General features: G+C 42.9%; 1 protein-coding gene across 1 annotated transcript; it reads right to left on the bottom strand.

Annotated features, from left to right (window-relative positions):
* Nucleotides 1-604: 604 nt before the first annotated feature.
* LOC110684795 (kinesin-like protein NACK1) lies at nucleotides 605-6,055 on the bottom strand. Its single transcript, XM_021861227.1, has 15 exons — nucleotides 5,884-6,055; nucleotides 4,880-5,170; nucleotides 4,706-4,795; nucleotides 4,510-4,610; nucleotides 4,290-4,406; nucleotides 4,104-4,185; nucleotides 3,944-4,011; nucleotides 3,805-3,864; nucleotides 3,592-3,716; nucleotides 3,156-3,357; nucleotides 2,928-3,035; nucleotides 2,750-2,839; nucleotides 1,692-2,636; nucleotides 1,256-1,587; nucleotides 605-1,136 (listed from the first exon to the last, which is right to left on the bottom strand). The coding sequence occupies exons 2-15, from the start codon at nucleotides 5,157-5,159 to the stop codon at nucleotides 812-814; spliced, it is 2,925 nt and encodes a 974-aa protein (XP_021716919.1). The 5' UTR covers nucleotides 5,160-5,170; nucleotides 5,884-6,055; the 3' UTR covers nucleotides 605-811.
* Between the last annotated feature and the right edge of the window lie 15,866 nt (nucleotides 6,056-21,921).

The raw sequence follows: 21,921 nt of genomic DNA, 5'->3' as shown, positions 1-21,921 counted from the left end.
AAAATATGACTGTTGGTATTTTTTTAAATAATATGTTAAAGTTATTAACATTACAAATATTGTAACGTTAATAACCTGCAGATCTAACGGCATGCATGACGACACGTGGCGAGCTGCTGCATGATGTCAGTGTCACCAATTTACTTTTTCATAATAGTAAATTGGTGACACTAACAACATGCAGTTTTATTATAGACAAACAATTTTCATAAATGGTTTGATTTTCCACCCCACTATTCACCATCACCTACTTTTTGTTACATTAATTTATTTATATAGTAACCTAAACAATTTTATTTATTCATGGTTAAGGTTGCTCTAAAAAGAACATTATCCAAATAATAAAAAGTCAATTTTTTTATATAATTTGCACTCCTCCTTCCAAACTAAAATCATCATCACAAATTTACTCCTCCAAAAATATAAAAAGCCCACAAACTTCCATAATATCTAACATACTCTTCTTCTTTTTCTTACAATAATAATATTACTTAATTAATTGTGATTTGGGGAGAATAACCCAACATTCTCATCCTAGTTGAGAGGTGAAACACTAAAAAGTTGTTACCAAGTGCTTTTATATCTTAAGATTAAGGAATAAAAGACACAATTTAAGAACAAATCCTTTTTTATTTTGCAAAATGGCAATTCCAAAACTGGCTACATAGCAGTAACAGTTATCTCAATAACCAAAAAAAGAATGAAAGAATTGAACAAGTCGTGGAGAGAACTCCAAAACTTCTTTAAGTACATTTACAAAAGATATGATTTGTTGTACTTACAAACAAATATATAAAACCTCTCAAATCTCTCACAAAAGCAGGTTGGAGATTTGATTCCAGCCTGCCATCCATGGTCTTTTATCACTTGGGAGTGCAAAGTTTAGCTCAAACATTTCCCTTGCTGCCTTTCCACTTTCGCAAAATCCAACAAGCTTAGCCACAATCTCCGCGCTTTCATGTACATGAAGCGAGTCATGGGGATTAGTCCAAAGCTTACTCACAAATTGCAACCTCCTATGTTTTCCTTCAAGTGAGACGCCCCATTTTATGTACAATGCTTCTCTTTCCTCAGCACTTAGGCGTGAGCTTACCCTCCTTGCAAGGAATTCCCTTTCGCGCTTCAGTGCTTTGATACTACATTATGGATAGGAATTGAAAAGGCGGTCATAATTAACTTCTGACATTACTTATAGTGAATAGAGATAAGATTGTGTAGATATAAAGATGTAAGCAGAAGTTGGTTAAGAAAGTACCTGGAAGAAATAGAAACTGTGGGTTCATCTCCACCAGGTCCACAATGAGCTGGACTTGCATCTCCGATTTCTGCCAAGTGCTGCTGCAACCAAGTTAACCGCCTAAGCTCAACTTCGAAGTAAATTTGGTCAGCTGGGTCTCCTTTAAATAGCAGATAGAATTGAGTTCTGTGAATGATGGAAACATAACAAACATCCCATAGTTCAATTATTTGCTGTCTTTGCTCCTTGAAAGTTACTTGCCATGAAACCTCAGGTTCATTTTCCTCGTAATCTTCTTCATCATTCTCAATATCATAACCAGCTGCTTCATTTGCTTCCAACTCAAGCACCTGGTGAATTAATTATTTTTTTTAAAATAAGTTAATTATAATAAATGCACATTACAATAAGATCTGTTTACAGTAACGCTATATGGAAGGAGTATTGGTACTACCTGGCAAACAAGCAACTGCTTCTGATATTGCAGCTTTGCGACACGTTCTTTCAGTTCTGTAACATAAGCTCTTATGTTTCTCACATTCTCTTCTGCTGCATTCTGAAACATCTGTTTCATTTTCTTCATGTTAACTGAACTCGATCTTCTGTATCCTGAACCTTCCTTAGATGAAACATCACTGACAGCTCCTTCAGTTTTCGTTGGTGTTCCTTTCTCGACACCTTGTGCAGCTTCAGTAACAACAATGTTATCATTTACTGGATTCCTATTTTCAATGTCAGTCTCCACAACTTGGTCAGCAGCAGACAAAGGGGAGCATGGAGATCGTAAGAGATTCTGCCTGTTGGCACCATTGCTTGAACTTAAAGGAAGCAGCTTTTTCTTTTTCGATTGGGATTTTGAGTTCTGAGTTACTTCACCATTAGGTTCGTCGTTATTTGGAAGAGACAGTACTAGTTTGTCTATAGACTTTTGTACATTTTCAAGCTGCTCTTCAAGATCAGCTATTGTACTCCCTTGAGTATGAAGTCTTGTAATTTCTTCCTTCAGGTTAGCGCTCACACTTTTATTTGTGGCAACAACTGCTCCAGCCTCATCCACCATGAGATCTGGCCTAACAGTACGCATTTCCCTTATCTCTGCCTGCAGCTTAGCAATTGTCTCAGCGGCATCTTGATTACCTAGCCTATGACAAGCAACCTCTTTTTGCAGCACTTCTAGAGCTCGATTGGCTTCATCTCCAAGCTGCTCCTGCAGTTGCTCAAGTTTCCTAATTTCGTGCATGAGGGTGAATGGAGCAGTAGATGACTTCCTCATGGATTGCCTGATAATTTTATTTTGTGTCTGATATCCCTGTTGCTTCCCGTTTAAGTTAAAAGGCAATGTACCAGAGAAGGAAAGACATTTTACAACTGGTCGAGGTGATTCATAGGGACCAATAACCTGATATAGTCATCAGATAATAGTTAGGAAAAGAAAAAATGAATAGCTGGATTAGACAGAGAGGGGGGAGGGTGGAGAAGGATGCAAAGATAAAGTTGAATGCAACTGATAACCTTTTCCTCCTGCACCTTTTGTCGAAGCTCTTCTACTTCGGATAAGGCAAGATCTCTTTGACGTCTCAACTCTTCAATCTCCTTTTCCATCTAGAATGTAAGAAGAAAAATCATTTAGACAACAATTCATCAGCACCCAATGCCTTAAGCATCCCAATGAGCAGAAAGAATAGTTCACCTGGTGAATCTTCTGGTCCTTGTCTGATGCATCAGGGACACGTAACTCTGCTTCTAGTCTGGCTACCTCCTTCTGCAACTGTTTCACTAATTGCTTATCAGAGACAACCTGAAAATAAAATAGGATACATTAATTAGCCTTTGTCCAACGAAGTCAAGATAGTCAAATGTACATGGATATATGATTTATATTGGTTCATAAATATTTAAGCCATTTTTTCATCCATACCATGTTCACTTGAGCATTGTTGGTCACCTCCTTAGCTCGAGTAGCAAAATATAAGGTATTCCTTGTCTGCTCAGCATGACTCGTTGCTGGACTTAATGTACAAATGATAGCAGTACGAGCATTCCCACCAAGAGAGTGTTGTAATATTCTGGTAAGCTTAGAGTCACGGTAAGGTATGTGACCAGCTCGCTTTGCTCCAGCACTGCATAGCAATATGAATGCCAAGCAATATCAGCAGTAGATCAATTACCTGGCACCCTATCCTAGAGTCCCCTGATGGCCGAATTGCCAGGATAGTTTTACAACTGTTACTATGTTTAAGAAGCAATTTTACTAGAGCAAAAATCAGGAATGGAGGACATAATTTGGCACACTAATGTACCATTCTGCGCAAGAAAGAACCAACTAAATGCATATGGAGGGAAAACCCCTTTACCTAAGCTTCCGAATCACAGTTGTCAGAGTCATCAGGCTCAGATTAATATGACAGCCTTCCCTGAGTCTGGCACCATCAGCATGTGTTTGTGCAGCCCTCTCACTTCCAGCAAGGTCGACAAAATTCTGCAAAAGCAAAAAGAAATTCATAAGACTACAACAGTGAACATTACTGAAGAATGTCATAACAATAAATACCATGTAGGGTATTTACCAGGCTTGCAATGAAGGATCGGATGCAGCCTGATTTTTCACGCTGTGTACTTTGTATTGTCTGCATTGTTAGGCATGTAATTAGTAAGAATCTGACAGTAAAATCCAGTCAGAGCCAAAAATGGGTTCTTAAAACTAACCAGCCTAATAATTTGGTGAGATCGCGAACTATTATCATTAAGTGCAGTTTCACCCACTTGTCTTTGAGCTGAGCAAAAAAGAAGAAAAAAAGTGGTCTTTATGGTAAGATTATTAGTAAAATATCAAGCTGACACAAGCTTTTTTGTACAGTTCTCTTACCCTCGCATATGCTAATCAAGTGTCTGAGATGCCGGTCATCAGTAGCAGTTTCTTCTACTAGCTTCTCAACAACAGTACCTTTCTGCAGAGAAAACAAAAACAGAATAAGAATAATACGTATATTTTAGCAATCATCATGCTATGATTCACTTGTAATGAACTAGTTTTGTTATAGTGAACACATACTTCTGGATCATCCAATAGCTTAAGGTTGCGACCAGACTCAGAATTCAGAAGATCCCTGACATTTTCGTTATAGATTTCTAATCCAGAAATCCTAATAGTGAACTCTCTTTCCGGGGTCTGTATTATTCATGGAGCAAGTGTTTAGTTTTAAAGCATATCAACAGCTAGAAACATACTAATCTTAAACTGAACTTGTACATGATATAACCAAATATCTTACATTCATTATGTGGTTGTAAATATCTGTTACTGCTTTTTCTGTGATTCCTCGCATTGTATACGTCTTGCCACTACTTGTCTGTCCATAAGCAAATATAGTTGCTGCAAACAGAATCAAAATTCAAATTTACAAACCACCACCAAAAAAAACACAATTGAAAACAATCAACGCGATGCAACTCGTAATAATGCATTACCATTGATACCCATCAAAGAGGACAAAGCCACATTTTTCACCCCATCCTCATACACAGTCTCAGTGATGGAGGCAGGACCAAAGACTTTGTCTGAAAAGGTACACAATTTTCGACTAAGTCAACGAAAAACAATTGGTTATATGAATCTGATACATGGATAAAAGGGATAAATACCGAATGTAAATGAAGATTGCTGCATAGAACGATCATTATTAACAGGAGGCTTATGAACAATTGTGTGTTCATCAACACATTCCCAAGCCACTTGGTCTTTAGCTGCCTGCTCCCGTCTGCTTAAAGGCCTCAACCTTACAGTCACGACGATTTTATCTTCCTTGGCACCAGCTCTCGGTCCACCTGGTGTCGATGCAGGCGTTCTAGGTCCACCAGGTGTTGATGCAGGCGTTCTGAGCCCACCTGGTGTTGATGGTGTTGAGGTACCCTTTACTGTCATAATGTTTCTGCCTTTCAAATCAATCGAAAACAAATTCTTCAGTAATACTTCGTATATGATGATCACTCAAGCCTTGTATTACATTCATACTTATTCTATTAATTCATATATCCAATCAATAAATTTAAGTAGCGACATATCAGAAAATCTAATCATAAACAACTACGACAGCAGCGATGATTACACTGTCCAACTTCATTAACCTTAAGTTATAGTCATACTTATTCTCTTAATTTATTTATCCCATAAATTAATTAATTTAAGTTGTTAAGTAGGGACATATATTGGAAAATCTGATCATACAACTATGACAGTAGCAACGATGAGTCCGATTTCCCAACTTCTTAAAACTTATTTAGTAATCATACTCATTCTATCACTTCTGATATCCCATCAATTAATTTAAGTAGCAACATTCCTAAAAATCACTTATCATAACCCATTACGACAATCGTGGTAACCCCTATTTCCCTACATCATAAATCAATTCCAGATATGCAGAATATATCTCTAGAAGACTTGTATAATTAAATGTTTTTCTACCAATTATCTAAACAGCAAATTGAAATCATATACTTCGTTAGCACAATCTACCAGAATCAATGTATAATGACAAGTTAATTTTGAGATTTAATCTATATAATAACAGACCCAAATTGGAAGCTACAAAACTTGAATTGAGTAATCGAAATCAAAACAATAAAATTATAAATAATTAACTTACTGCGTCAACACCGAAAAATAGCAGCGGCAGAGAAGGAGAGGTGGTCGGAACTGAAGATGGTGGTTTTGTTGGAGGAGAGAGAAAGAGTAGTGAGGGTTTTTAATCAGATAAACAAAGAGTTTGAGAGAATGAACATCAAGGACAAAATACACTAAACAGATACAACGGCTCTTTTTCAGCGCTTCTGATTCTTAATTGGTTCATTTTGAACACACAAACGGCTATTTTAAATTGTAACGGTTATATTAATAATAAACGGTAATATGTCTATGAGACTATTACTCTATCAATGGTATTATAAGTTTACAACTTAGTTGACCTTCTTTTTGTTCTTTTTCTACACTTTTTTACTTCGGCTGTTAATATGTCTCTCATCAAACAACCTATCCGAGCGATATCCAAATAACTAGTTTTGTATCCGAGCGATATCCAAATTGTTGATAAATTTAGGAAAATTCTCATTGGTGGTCATCAAGTTTTGCTAATTATCTTTGGTGGCCAAAAACTTTTTAATTATCTAAATTAGCCACATAATACTGTAACTTAGTTAATTATAGCATTAATGACCATTATTAGTCACTTTTATGAATAATAAGTAACTATGGTTAATTTAAGTAATACAATTACTATTACACCCTTACTTCTTACTTTCCCTCCAATCTGTAACCATCCTTTTTCCTCCAAAATAATTTCCCCTTCTTTATATAACCCTAAATAAGAGAAACCATTCATCTTCTCCGCCATTCTTATACTCCTCTCATGGCTTCAGGCGATGCAACTGCTCTCCCATTATGGTTTAGCTAGTATGACAAATTAGCAGAGTAACAATATGTAATATTGCATTTTAAGTTGTACTTTTCCTTCTATATATGTCAACGTAGGCTAAATAATCAAGAATTAATTACTCTATATTATATATAAAGTTCAAATAAGCCAAATTGTTTCAATTGTTACCAAAAAAAACACCATAACTGAAATTAATTGTTTCTAAAAAAGAATTCTAAATCAAAATGCCACCATAAAAACTAGTATATAAGTTGCACAAATGTAAATATATCAGACAACATAGTCTGGTTCCTTTTGTACTGCACAACTTGGCACCAATATGCCTTCTGTTTGCCAGTTAGACCATCCTGGCATGTCTAAGAATTATGCCCATAGCACTGACAATTGCTACACTTGACAGTCTTTGACCTTTTGCCCTTCACTTGCTCATCTTGATCTCTTCTCCTATTTCTTGCTGGCCTTCCCACTCCTCTTCTCATACCTGGAGGATTAATTTCTGGTCTATCTGGTAACCCCATTTCAGGCCACTAATCTAAGTCAGGAATTGACTTTATGTTATTTCCATATGTTAACTTGTACCTGTTCACAGAGTACCACTCAGAGACAAACTTGTGTGGATCTAATTTGGAATGTAAAATTGCCCTCATAGCATGTTTGCATGGAATGCCAGATAACTGTCAAGCATTGCACACACATGTCCATTGATTCAGATTAACTGGTAGAACAGACTTGCCATCAAGAATTTCATACTCTCCTTCACCAGATAATAAGCATTGACATGTCCTAGACTCTTGTGCAACCACATGTAGCCTCTTGATAATATTAAGGCACATGTCATTTCTTTCCCAAATTTGACAAACTTCTCTTCTTGTTGCCATTCTCACCATAATTACCCTTCTTATCCCTGCATTTAGGTTCATGCATATATAAGTAGTGTTATAAATAAACAACATTAATCACTAAAGCTTGTTACTTAACTTACCCTCCAATAATGTGAGGACTGGTCTACACCTAGCCACACCTAGGGTTGCATTAAAACTCTCAACAAAGTTACTCTTGTTGACATCTGACTTGATTGCTTGATTAAAAGCATGTTTGGACCATGTGCTTTGTTCTCCCACCTTATGCATTGTTAAGTAATTAAGTAAATACACTATAAAATTCATGTTCATTATACAAATCACTATGAACACTAAATTGTACCTTAGACAACCAAATGAGAGAATCAGGATTTGCCTTTTGTAATGCCTCCATGGCCTTCCTAAATGTAAATGGTTTGTATGCACCACATGCTTTCCAGAAAAGAGAGAACATAAGTGGGCCTAGGAGCTTAGACTTCTAGTTCTTGACAAGATGCTTACAACAATACCTTCTACCAGATTTAAGCCATAGTTCTATAAGGGCAATTTATATACCCTACACATTTTGCAAATTCAACATATGTTAGGCTATGTGCATGACGTAATCAATTTAAGTGTACATAAATGACAATATTTTACCTTTTGCCTATCTGATATGATACACCACTCGTCACCTGTACCACTATCTTTCACAAGGTTCTTCAAATGCCATATAAAAAACTTCCATGATTCAGTGTCTTCACTAGGTACAATGGCCCAAGCTATAGGGAATAATTCATTATTCCCATCTAAAGCTATTGCAGATAATAAAACACCCCCATAATTCCCTTTAAGATGTGCCCCATCTACCCCTATTAGACTTTTGCAACCACTCATCAACCCATCCGCACATGCTTTAAAGGAAATAAAAATGCTTGAATGACAAAGGCCTCTCAAGATGATCTTCTGCAGACCATGCACATATTTCTGTAGAGTTAGGGTTTATCACTTTGATAGCTTCTACATTTTTAGGCAAATAACTGTAGGATACATCATGTCCCCTATGGATCTCAACCAGAGCCTTGGTTCTCATTCTGTAGAGAGTGCTTTGGTACATTTGAATACCATATCTAGACCATATCAACTAGTTTAATGACTTGGCAGAAATATCATTGTTGGCCCTAATGTCTTCCATAAGCACTTTCATTTCCCACTTGACATTCACCATTTGTTTCGGGGTTTTCTGTGTCCCTCGGAAGAGTTACAACACCAAGAATAGATTTTGGACGCATGTACCTGCAAAACAACGGAAACTCTGATTGGATGGAGTTCCGCCTCCGACGATCAAGTTAAAACGTGTATGGAATCTGTAAAAAGTGCGGAAAGTAAAGTATCTTCTTAGATTCCGAGAGAATATCTGCAATTAATGATTTCTCTGTTTTTTGTGAATATTTCTGAATGTGTCCCATGATGGGAACATCTCCCTATTTATAGGGTCTCGAAATACGTGCCGCCATTCTAGGTTACCGTAACCTAGGAATGGTGGGCTATCTCAAGAATGGGCCATGAAGGCCACCGTTTTTCCTAATCATTAGAGATGCCATGTGTCAGCAGGGGATTGGTTATCTGGGAACCTCTCCTGAAGTGACAATTGTCACCTTCCCATTGAACCACGTGTCCTGGGTAAAAATACCCAAAACATTTTCCCCTCACGGGTGTCACGTGGCATGCCACGTGGAACCTGTGACACCTGTCAGGCGGCAACTGGAGAATGGCTTTTTAACTGTTCGTCTTCCAGGGAAATTACGGGGATGCCCCTTAAATTACCCTTCTATAAATAAATTTTACCCTTCCGTTTTTGGACATTTCCAAAAACCAAGAAAGAGACTTCCTTGCTTTAGAGAGATACGCTCTGCTAACCGCCTGTATACCTTGCAAGCAGTTGCTTTCATTCCACTACTCACAGCCGGTACACCGTCTGGATAGTTGGCAAACAGTTATTCCTTTTCCAAGGGGTACATCCGGCTATCTTCTCTAGAATCGCCTACGTACCCTTCAAGCAAGCTATGGCATTTCAAGAGGGTGTAACCGGTTACCCATCTGAGCCTTCTAGCAAGCAATTGTTCAGTTTCCGCCTGTCAGTTCAACCGGTCACCGTTTGACTACTTTGCAGCTCATTTTATAGGTCGTTTCACCTCTTCTCAACTCTTTCATATATTTTCGTTTGTGTACATTTTACTTCATTAATGGATTCACCAATAGCACATATGACACACCATAGTTTATTGGGCGGCTGGTCCCCTAGAACGGCTGAGTCTAAAACTGGGGGAGCCGCCTCTAGGTGCCTGGATCACTCTTGCTCATCTCCCTATCTGACCGTCTCCGTGTTTGTGCAGGACACTATGGCTAGGACTAAGAAGACGGTTGTAGATCCGGAGTATAGGGAGGAGAGCACCGAAGAAATGCCACCTGAGGCAGAACAGGCTGAGATGGCAAGAGGATCCCCCATGGGCACACCTAGCACTCCCAGTAATGGGATTCTAGAGTCCGAAAAAGGAGATGGGGAAGAGGCCGCCTCCATATCTGGTTAGGAGGAGGCGGATGTGATTGCCCCTGAGAGAGACGGGAGTGAATCCGCCTCTAGGTCTAACTCCGTAGCCTCCAACCACTCTCTATCTCCGGATGTGGATAGTGAGGAAGAGGAGAGGCCAACATGGAATAACAAAGGGGATCCACTTCAAATCCATATCTCAGCCAAAGACAGGGAAAATCTGGAGAGTCACCTGGAGACTGTTAAACTCAAGCGTCCTCTAGGAGAAGGATATACCATCCGGGTGCTGCTTGAGCTGGGGACCATAGCTTGGAATGACGACCAGCCTAACGCCAATAAATATTTCGGCTGCTATGAGGCGAAATTTTTGGCTAGGCTCCGCTTCCCCCTTCACAATGCAATAAAGGCTATCCTTAGAGGATATGGCCTAGGCGTGTGGCAGTTAACCCCAAACTCCTAGTTGGGAGGCCTTTTCCAAGATGCACTATTTCAGCCGAAGTCTAGGCGGGTGGAGGGCATGGTATACTTTAACTTCCTACCCAAAATACCTGATGACCTTAGACAAACTGTCTAAGTAGTCAGACTGGAAAAACCGCTTCTACCTGGTTTCTGCCCCCACTAAGCGAGAAAACTTTGAACTTCGCACTTACAACCGAAAACCAGATCTGTTGGGGAAGAAGTGCAAGTTACCTCAAATCCCGGATGAGGATTATGAAAAAATAATAGAGGCGGGGTATTTTGAACTTACAAACACCGCTCTCTCAACCGGAGAATTAATTAGTGTACCCAAAATCTGGGTACCTAAACATGAGTTTTTTAGGGATGAGGCGTTTTTGTCAGCCTGTGGGTTGAGCACCCAATTTGACAGACGTATGTAGATTATTTTTCCGACTATGCTTTGCCGTCTCTATCTTTTGTAACTTGTGTTTTTTCTTGCTCGATAATCTGACAGATGGTTCTTTTTTGCAGAAACCACATTAAACATGCTTCCTATTGACAAAACACCTGCTAATCCGCCGTAGACATCCGTGAGGAGATTGCAGAGAGGAAGAGAGCCGCATTGGCGGCTAAAAGCAAGGTATTAACCGCCTAAACCAACTTCCAATTTATTGCTTTATTTCTATATGTACAAACGGTGATAAACCGTTTGTAAAGTTTGTGCCTGGTCCCAGCTTTATGCCTAATTTCTGGCTTGTTTTTAAAGAGGGAGACAAGGCTCCTAGGTACCTCTCCAGGGTCATTAGACCAAGGTCTGAGGAGGAGACTTGTGGCAATAAGACTAGGAAGACCTCGTCTGCTCAAACGGCTTCCCGAATGTCCGTTGGAGGAAAGAGTCTACAATTATGCGTTGACCTTTCCTCCCAGCCGGATGTTGCTGCGGCGCCGTCGGGTGTCCCGCCTCCTAGAGCTGTAGGCGATTTGAATCCTCAGCCACCTTTCCAAGGTAATGCTGAAACCTTCAACTCCCTTGAGCTTGGCTGGCCCATGGGGGTCAAGTCACATTCTCGTCTTTAGTTAGACGGTTCCTCTGGCAGCCGGCAATCTATTGGAGGCGGTTATGTTGCTTTCTTAACATCTCTTTCCGTTGCAGATTTGTCTCCCCGATGGCCGGATGTACAACAATTTTCCCGAGCCAAGCTAAAGGCCGTCTCCAAGGAAGACAAGGAGGCCATCCCGAGGATACATACGTTCAATGTTGACCGCATCCTAGCCATGTTGTATGAGGTATGAGTGTTTCACTTCCAGTTTTACTAACTTCTTAGTATTTTCCGGTTGCAATCTAGCACTTTTAATCTACAGACGATGTTGCGGGTGGAGGGGCTGAAAAAGCCGTATGCCCGGAAACAGGAAGAGGTAAGGCGGGCAAAAAGAGCCGCTCTCGACACGGGGATGTTGCTCAGTACAAAATGATTCTTCATGACCTTGAGACTAAGTCTGCGCTTTTACAACAGGCGGAATCTATCAAGCGGCTTCAAAAATCCCTCGATGAGGCCAACACAAAAATCTTCAATTTGCAGGCAGCAGCTGATAACGCTGAGCTCGAGCTAAAAAAGAAAGAGGATGCTGTCAAGTCGTTGGAGGACACCAAGAAGGAGAACACCTCTTTGAAATCAGACAATGACCGCCTGTTGAAGGAAAGGGCCACCTCTAAGAAAAATTTTAGGGCCACGTTGGAGGCTGAGAAGAGCCGACTCATTGAGGAGAATGAGCACGACTGCAAGAACCGCATGAGGATGGCCTGGTCCCTCCTAAGTCCAGAGGCGGATTACAGCACCTGGGAGCTTGCCTACAAATATGCAGATCTTGCTATCCAGGCAAAGGAGGAAAACCATCCGGAGCTAGAGCCATTCTAAGGCTGGGTCAAGAAGGAAACTGCAGCCGTCGAGGAAGAGGCGGACTTAGAAGGAGAAGAGGAGGATCTTAAGGAAGACTAGGAGACCTCTTCCCCTGTCCCATCTACAAAGGATGCCCCTTCACCCCCGGCTTAGTTATTCGGCTGCTTGTATTTTCGGCCTGCGTGCCGTGTATTTTTATGTCTCTTTTCATCGGATGTGGATCCGGTTAACAATTACTCTCCCGGCCTCTTGGTTGGTTTTTTTAATGATATGTTCTACCGGCTGTGTCGGTATTTGTCAAATTTTGCTTCAAATTTTCAATTCTTGCAATTTTTGTTAAGTATCCGAATGCATGCGGATTTTTTGTCAAGTAACCAAATGCATGCGGCTAATTTTCCCCTAGACGGATGTACGCTTGGTGTTGATCCCGACCCAAGCGGGCAGTCGTCCACTAGGCATTTCCAGCGTCAAAGGGTCATTGACCGCATCTGTATTAATTTTCAGGATTTAATCCTAAGTTGGAAAGACAGGCGTCTGAATTCCAATTTAGTTCATTCAAGTCAACCGGTTGATAATTATCCCTTGGAATAATTAGCCGTTGTTAACCATTGAGTAACAGGCGGCCTTTGGTCGTGTGTGGTTATTTTAAGTGAAAAACGCCTCAGTTGTTAACGCTTTGGCTTAGCTTAATTCTTCTACTAACACCGTCTGTAATGCTTTGGAGCAAGGACAGATTAAATCCAACCAAGATTCCAGATACCGTCTGGTATAAAACAAGCGGTATTCTAGGTTATCTGGGTCTCAAATGTTTTTAAGTTTATAGAATAATGTACCACCCAAATGGGAGATGCTCTCTTCGACGAATTCATCCGGATGGGTGTCGCCGATTGCCAGCTCATGTTGGAGCAGGCGTTGGGTTTAAGGTTATTTGGCCATTGGCCTCATAAATAGCTGCCAAGTTTTTGGACTTAGCTTGCATCTACTCATGTAGGAGCATACGTAAGATTTTACAAGTCCATTTATACATTGTACAAGCGGTACATAAAGCAATAAGTATGTAGAAATAAAGCATCTTTTCATTGATAAATTCTATTTACAACAAAAAATTTACAAGTCTTAGAAGTAGTACTTTTTTAAGTTGTCTACGTTCCAAGTTCTTCCCAACTACCTGCCGTCTGAAGTTTCCAGGCGGTAGGTGCTGATTAGGGGATTTTTATCCACCAATCACCGTCTGACAAGTGGACCAACCAGGTTCCGCCACGTGTCCTTCACGAAGGCCAATAGGAGCCTGCCACGTGTCAATCACAGATACGTCCTCTACGGACCAATCGAGGCACGCCACGTGTCCACCCATGCCAAATGGGAAAACCGGCCAACAAGGCCCAATCCTGTCTAGAGGCCCGGTCAGCCCTAGGTTTACCCTAAACCTAGAGAGTGGCACGCTTCTCAAGACTATAAATACTTAATTAATCCTCATTAAAAGGGATCGAGCAATTGAGAGGCAATTGATCAAGCAATTAATCTCACCTGAAGAACAGAGAAGAACAGAAACATTACGGAACACTAATAACCGGCTAATCTCGCTAACAAAGCAGATTACCAACATTAAACACTCTCACCTAGAGAGGTCTTATTGCTTTAATTTCCGTAAAAATTACTCCTTAATCAGGTACTAACTTGTCCGTTGGAGGCGGAGCTCTCAGGAGTCTCCGTTATTTTGCAGGTACAGGCGTCCGGTTCCAGTCTCGGAATTGTAACTCTCCCGCAGGACATCAGAAAACCCCGAAACATTTGGCGCCGTCTGTGGGGAGAGTACTTCAGAGATGGCATCCAAGTCTGTACCGACTCCTGAAGAGAGACGTCCCCTAAACGACCCTCAAGTTCAGTCGGACCATGACACCGAAAGTGAATTTGAAGTGGAAACTCATACAGCTCCAGACGGGACCCTAAGGGCCCGATGTACCCGTCATACCGAAAGGAGGGAACGGGAGCATCTTCAAACAGGAAGCGAGCCAGCAGGCGCACCGCCTGCTCGGCAACAGCCGACTGATGGGTCTGCTCCCATCACAAGGAACGAACTCATGACCTTCATGAGGGACTTCAAGGGAGAGATTCAAGAGTTGATCAACAAAAAGCCGCCTGCTTCAGTCAAAGAGCAGTCGGCCAAAAAACCTTCCACTTCACTGAAGAGGAAGCCAGTTCAAGGGCGAGAGGCGACTCCTCATCCTAAATCCAAGAAGCGGGAGCCACCTGCTCTTGATTTCACAAAATTCCGTTATCCTACGGGAAATAGGAAACCGGTTCGTCATATTCAGGCGGACGGGTCAAAGCAAACGTTCACAGATGCTCGGCTACTGCTAGAGCAGAAGAAGAGTGACCGATTGTCAGAGTCGGCTTCTACTTCAAATTTTCAAGACAGTTTGCGAAATGCCTCGATGAGGCATACTCAGTCGTACCATGAGAGTCAGTCAGGCGGCACCTCCCGTCAGTCCGGCTTTCATAGTGCCCAGGCGGTACCAAACTTACCATTTGTACCGCAACAACAGTATTTTATGCAGCCACCTCCATTTGGTGGACCTGCAGCAAAAAACGTCCAACCTATGGACTGGCAGCTACGGTTGCTTAGACTTGGTGAACAGCCGTCGGCCTTCTCCAAGGAAATTACTGAAGCCGCTCAGCCGGCCAAAGTAAAAAATGTACTAGTAGGCGCCTATGACGGCACTACTAACCCAGAAGACCATCTGATGGCATTCACCAACCTGATGTACCTTCAAGGGTTGGATGATCCCACTTGGTGCAAGTGTTTCCCAGCGACTCTCAAGGGAATCGCACAGCAATGGTTCGGCAACCTGCCGACTGGTTGTGTAAACAGCTTCAGGACGCTTGCTTACTTATTTGCCTCCAACTTCGCCATGAACATCCCTGCGAAGAAAACGACCCTTGATTTGGGAACAATTCAGCAGGGCGAGAAGGAGGGGCTTCGTTCTTACATCAGGCGGTTCAACCTGATGAGAATACAGATTCAAGGGTTACCGGATGAGGTAGCTTATACTGACTTTTTTAGAGGTCTCAAAGACGGGTCTACCTTCAAATTTGATTTAGTTCGAAAAAGGGTGGCGACTCTTCAAGAGGCCTTGATTGAAGCAGAAGCCTATATACAGGCGACTGATCTGTGTACGATAAAACAGTCGGACGGGAAAAGGTTCGACAAAAGAGAAGGACGACAGAAACAGTCGTCTAACAAAGATGAGAAAAGAAAAGAGGTCTGGGCGGTTGATTCCTCTAAACAGCCGGCCCAGAAAAAGAAAAAAAGAATTCAAACCATACTCCCCAAAGTATGTGTTTAACAAGGATAACCAGTTTATCCTAAAAGAAATAAAGGGACGGTTCTCAATTGAGAAGCCGGTCCCCATGAAGGGTTCTGCAAACAACCGGAACCAAGACAAAATTTGTGCTTATCATGATGACGTTGGTCATCACACCAATGACTGCATCAGTCTCATGCGGTACCTAGACCGCTTAGCTGAGCAAGGTGATCTTGACACTTATGTCAAGAAATCTACGGGGAAAACTTCCTCAAAAAAGCAGTCGGCCAAAAAGAATCAACAGGCCGACAGTTCCGATACAGATGATGCAGTCGTCTACACCATTGCAGGCGGCTTCTCAGGAGGCGGCCCCACTATTAGGGGCAACAAAGATAATATAAGGCGGTTAGATGTAAATTCCGTTCACCAAGAACGGCCGTCCAAATATACATTTCCTGAGATTGTCCTCACTGAAGAGGATCTAGGAGGGGTAAGGGGGCCGCATGACGACCCTCTCGTTATTGAATGTAAAGTGGCCAACCAGAGAGTTGGCCGAATCCTCATAGATACCGGGAGCTCCTCAGATCTCATCAGCAGCAAATGTCTGTCAAAACTGAAATATCAGACGGACTGCATACATCCGGCCTCCCACCCTTTAATAGGGTTTGGAGGAGGAGTCGTCCACCCACTGGGACGAGTAGATTTACCCATTCGCCTGGGCGGAAAAGGGGAAGGACGACACATGGTAGTCCGGTTCCTAGTAGTAGAGGAACTCTCGGCCTACAACATGATTCTGGGTCGACCAACCCTGAATAATTCCAAGGCTGTTATAATCCCGTCTCTTATGCTGCTTAAGTTTGAGAGGGATAATGGAACAGTCGGCTCCCTAAGGGGAGATCAGAGGATGGCCCGAGAGTGCTATCTCTCGGATGTCAAGCCCACTGTTATGACCACTGGGTCAAGTGGAGAAAAAACAGACCTTGACAATGTCAAGGAGAGTGCGCCTGTTCAAGAAACAGGCGACAAAAAGAGAAAGGCGTCCCAGACAGAGTCCGCAAGAAAAGCAAGAAAATAGCAATCATTGGCAGAGGAGCCGGCTGGTGAGCATGCGGACCTGATCTTAGACGACTCACGTCCTGACCAAACAGTCAAAGTTGGGACGACTGCTCTGAGAAACCTTGGTGACGACTTTCACAACCTATTGAAAGAATACAAGGACATCTTTGCATTTGAAGTCCATGAAATGCCAGGCATTAGCCCTGATCTGGCAGTACATAAACTCGCTGTGGATCCGAAAAAGAAGCCGGTACGGCAAAAGAAGCGGAACCATGGCGAAGAAAGAAGTCAGGCGGCAGCCGCCGAAGTTAAAAAATTACTTGATGCAGGGTTCATTCGGCAATGTTACTTCCCAGACTGGGTTGCAAATGTGGTGCTTGTTAAAAAGCCGAATGGCACCTGGCGAATGTGTGTAGACTACACAGACTTAAACAAGGCGTGCCCCAAAGACAGTTACCCTCTGCCTAAAATTGATAACCTGGTCGACTCAACAGCGGGTCATGCCTTGATGAGTTTTATGGACGCCTATTCTGGTTTCCATCAAATTCCCTTATGGAAGAAAGATCAGGAGAAGACGGCCTTCGTCACTGATCAGGGGTTATACTGTTACACGGTCATGTCGTTTGGTCTTAAGAATGCCCCGGCTACCTTCCAACGAATGATAAACACAGTGTTCTTTGATCAGATTGGGAGAAACGTCGAGGCATATATTGATGATATGATTGTCAAGACTAAACTTCAGAAAGATCATCTGACGGACCTCCGAGAAACTTTCGCCACACTCAGGCGGCACCATGTCATGCTCAATCCCAAGAAATGTGTATTTGAAGTTGAGTCTGGGAAATTTCTCGGATTCCTTATCAATCAGAGAGGAATAGAGGCGAACCCTGAGAAGGTGCAGGCGGTCATTGACATGCAGTCGCCTCGTACCATCCGAGAGGTTCAGAAGTTAACAGGTTGTCTGGCGGCCTTGGGGAGATTCCTAAGCCGATCAGGCGACAAATGCCTATACTTTTTCCAGGCAATTAAGAAAAAGGCAAGGTTTGAATGGGGGCCGGATGCTGAGGCCGCCTTCCAGAAATTAAAAGTTCACTTGCATTCCTTGCCGAGGCTGGTCAGCCCTTTGCCCAAAGAGGATCTCTACATGTACCTGGCCGTCTCTGATCATGCGTTAAGCGCTGTGCTCCTTGCTGAAAGGGACGGATGTCAGCTCCCGGTCTACTTTGTCAGTCACGTACTGAAAAATGCCGAGTTAAGGTATCCCCTAGTGGAGAAATTTGGTCTTGCACTCTTCATGGCTGTTAAAAAATTGAAGCCCTACTTTTTGGCACATGCAGTCGTCGTGTATACCGACCAACCAATCAAGCGGCCCCTTACCATCATGGAGTCGTCAGGACGAATGATCAAATGGGCCATAGAAATACAGAGCCTCGAAATTACTTTCGAGCCTAGAAAAGTAGTGAAGGGGCAAGCCTTTGTTGACTTTATTGTAGAGATGACTCGTCCTCCTGACTCTCAAGTTCCAGACCAAGTCTGGAAGGTATATGTGGACGGAAGCTCTACTTCAAATGGTTGTGGAGCAGGCGTCGTATGTCAATCTCCAGAGGGCGACAGGTTCGAGTATGCTCTACGCTTCAGTTTTCAGGCTTCAAACAATGAGGCAGAATATGAAGCTTTACTAGCCGGGATCCGCATGTGCAAGGCGGCAGGGGCAAGAAAAATAGACGCCTGTTCTGATTCACAATTGATAGTGAGTCAGTACAATGGCGAATACGAAGCAACCCATCCGGCCATGATCAAGTATTTACAGGAGGTCCGACAAGCAGTCGGCTCCCTTGAGGATTTCCATCTGATCCAAGTGCCGAGATCAGAAAACAACCAGGCAGATGCACTGTCAAAATTAGCATCATCCGCCTCCTCCGATACTCCTCGAACTGTTTTTTGGGAAGTAATGGAGAAGAGAAGCATCGAGGAAAACCCTATTGGAATCCTAGACAGAAGCTCAACCTGGATGGATTCAATCAGGGCATATCTGACAAACGGTACACTGCCGGATGATCCTCAACAGGCGGCAGCACTGAAAAAAACGAGCCTCCTGTTTTGAAATGATACAGGGAGAACTTCACAAGAGGGGGTACCTTCAACCCTTCTTAAAGTGTGTTACTCCTGAAAAGGGACGAGAGATACTAGATGATCTTCACTCTGGTTACTGTGCTTCTCATATAGGTGGTAGGATGCTTGCTCAAAGGGCAAGGCGGCAGGGCTACTTTTGGCCTACTTTGGAAGCAGATGCAATGGAGATGGTGAAAAAATGTGACAAGTGCCAAAGGTTTGGCAAATTAATTCACCGTCCGGCTACTGACCTCACTACCATTCACAGCCCACTACCGTTTACTAAGTGGGGCATGGACATTCTGGGTCCATATACGCCTGCTACAGGCGGCAGAAGGTATATACTTGTTGCCGTTGACTACTTCACTAAATGGGTAGAGGCGGAGGCTGTAAAGGGAATCAAGACGAAAGATGTAATTTCATTCATTTGGAAAAACGTCATCACTCGGTTCGGGGTTCCCATGTCTATGGTTTTTGATAATGGTCCCCAATTTGAGACGCCTGTTCTCAAAAGCTGGTTGGGAGACCAAGGAATTGCACACTACTTTGCATCTGTCGGCCGTCCACAAGCAAACGGCCAGGTAGAAGCCTTTAATAAAATCATCTCAGACGGTCTCAAGAAAAAGATTGAACGAGCAGGCGGCCTATGGGCGGATGAACTACCACATGTTCTCTGGGCCATTAGGACGACTGAAAAAGGGGCGACTGGAGAAACTCCATTCCTCCTAACTTATGGTGCGGAAGCTGTTCTTCCAATAGAACACTACGAGCCGACTCTTCGAGTAATGTTGTATGACGAAGAGGCAAACTGGGAAGCCATGCGCCTGGCATTAGACTCACTTCCTGAAAAGAGGGGCAATGCTGTTTTGCGCCATGAGATCTATCGCCTGAGAATGACTAGATCATACAACAAAAAAGTACACAGGCGTCCACTCAAAGTAGGGGACTTTGTACTTAGAAAAATGGAAGCAGTTGGTAGGGCTAATGAGTCTGGCAAACTAACTCCCAACTGGGAAGGACCCTACCGAATCTATGAGGAAGTCAGGGACGGTACCTACCGTCTGGAAACACCAGACGGACAACCGTTGCCTCGAACTTGGAATGTAGATAACCTTAAAAAATATTTCTTCTGAATGATGTAAAGTAAAGAGCTACTTAATAAAGTTTGCACTTACTATTCAAATTTGTATTACGAGGGGCATGCCGTCTGTACCTTTACAGTCGGCTACTCTCCATTGAGTTTTTCACTCTATCTTCAGAGGGGCATGCCGTCTGTACCTTTACAGTCGGCTACTCTCCATTGAGTATTTTACTCACAATACTTAGCTAAAAAGATTAGGGCCTGGCCGACCCTGTGTCTAACAGGCGGCTACCCTTCTTTTACTTAGCACCTACGTTCACCAAGAACTTACCAAGGCCACCGGCCGAATGATCAGACCAGGCACCAAGCCACCTGATCAAATCTACAAAACTAATACGACCTGTCCCAACATCATAGCAGGCGTCCGACGGCATCCCTCCGGATGAAATTCGTCGCAGAGAGCAGCTCCTTTTGGGTGGAACATTGTTCTATAAACTAATTACACGGCACCTATACGACTGTCCCCAAGGGCAACCACGTAGCCGTTTTTGAGACAAGGATAACTCTATCACTAACCAAACCAGTGGTAGCAGTTGACATCTGAGTCAGATGACCGCCTGTATTACTTGGGATAAATGCAGGGGGTACCTATTGAGTTAATAGCCAGCAAACATTGGCGAATCAAGGGGTCTAGCCAGCCTACGCCGCCTGGTACCTCTACTACTCAATCTAGATTGTGACGAAGACTAAGTAACTCCTATGTTAACTTAATAGTCACTCAAACTTAGTATGGAGCCTAAAAGGTATGAGTCGTCCGCCTGTTTTTAATAAACAGGGGCTCTCAACCACTACTCTTGCTAGGTTAACAAATTACGAGTTAAAAGCCAACATTGGCAATAAAGGGAAACAACCGGTACCCGCCGCTTGTTATCCTACTTAATTCCTTGGCGACTAGGTAATACTATTTACTTGGTCAGACCGATTGAATAAATAGTTCGAATACCGATTGAATAAATGGCCGACTGATCGTCTATCCTGGAAACAGACAACCAGTCGTCCAGGGGCATAGGCGGCGTACTTACTATTTGTACCTGTCTGCAACGTTCGGCCATACACAACATTCGGTCTAGTGAACAATGGGATATTAGATATGGAATACTTAGACAAATTTGAATCAAAACAAAAATTTGATTAAAAATAAGCCGGTCATTAAAGACCAGCAAAATATTCAAATCCCCGGCCCCCTGGCCGGGTAAATACAAAGCAAACGGCACGCAGGCCGTGGAAAAAAAATTACTTTAAGCTTAAGAAGGGGGCAGTTCAGTATTAGCAGCTGCCGCCTGGTCAGCACTCTTCTTGCTGGACTCGGCTTCAGCTGCACCCTCTTTTGATGCCTTACCCCCAAGTGGCACAAGCGCCACAACCGGCTCTTCCTCCGCCTCCAACGTATCTCCCAACGCCTCTTCTTCAGCAGCCGCCAAGATCTCTTGATTATATGTTTACGAACACTGGCGGTACGTTCTTTCCCATGAGGCAAAGTCGGCATTGGGGAACAGGCGGCCCCAGGTCATGCGCTGGATTTGAGCGGAGTCTTCCACCATCTCCCGGACGAGCTCTTTCTTCTCTTGCTCGGCCTTTTCCGAGAGCTCTTGGGTAAGACTCTTCTCTTGGCTCACCAGGCGTTCTTTTACGTTGGCCAAAGATTTCTCCATGGCTTCGTAAGAGTGCATTTTTTGGCGAAGAGGTTTCAGCTCGGCCTTAAGATTTGTGACGGTCGCCTCCAGCTCGTCATTCTTCTTCTGGGCCGCCTCTAACTGAGCCCGAACAGCGGCGGTAGCCTGCGCCTGATAATAAAGAATATCAATGGTCAGTACTTCATTTTGGGCAATTTGAAACATTGCCTTATCACAGTTGGAGGCGGCCATAGCTTTTACGTCCTTTACCTCTTTGTTTTTCCGATCAATCGGCTTGC

This window comes from Chenopodium quinoa, unplaced genomic scaffold, assembly GCF_001683475.1.
Source record: "Chenopodium quinoa cultivar QQ74 unplaced genomic scaffold, ASM168347v1, whole genome shotgun sequence".
Lineage (NCBI taxonomy): Eukaryota > Viridiplantae > Streptophyta > Magnoliopsida > Caryophyllales > Amaranthaceae > Chenopodium > Chenopodium quinoa.
Note: the sequence above shows the minus strand (reverse complement) of the source record. Positions and strands in the feature narration are given on the sequence as shown.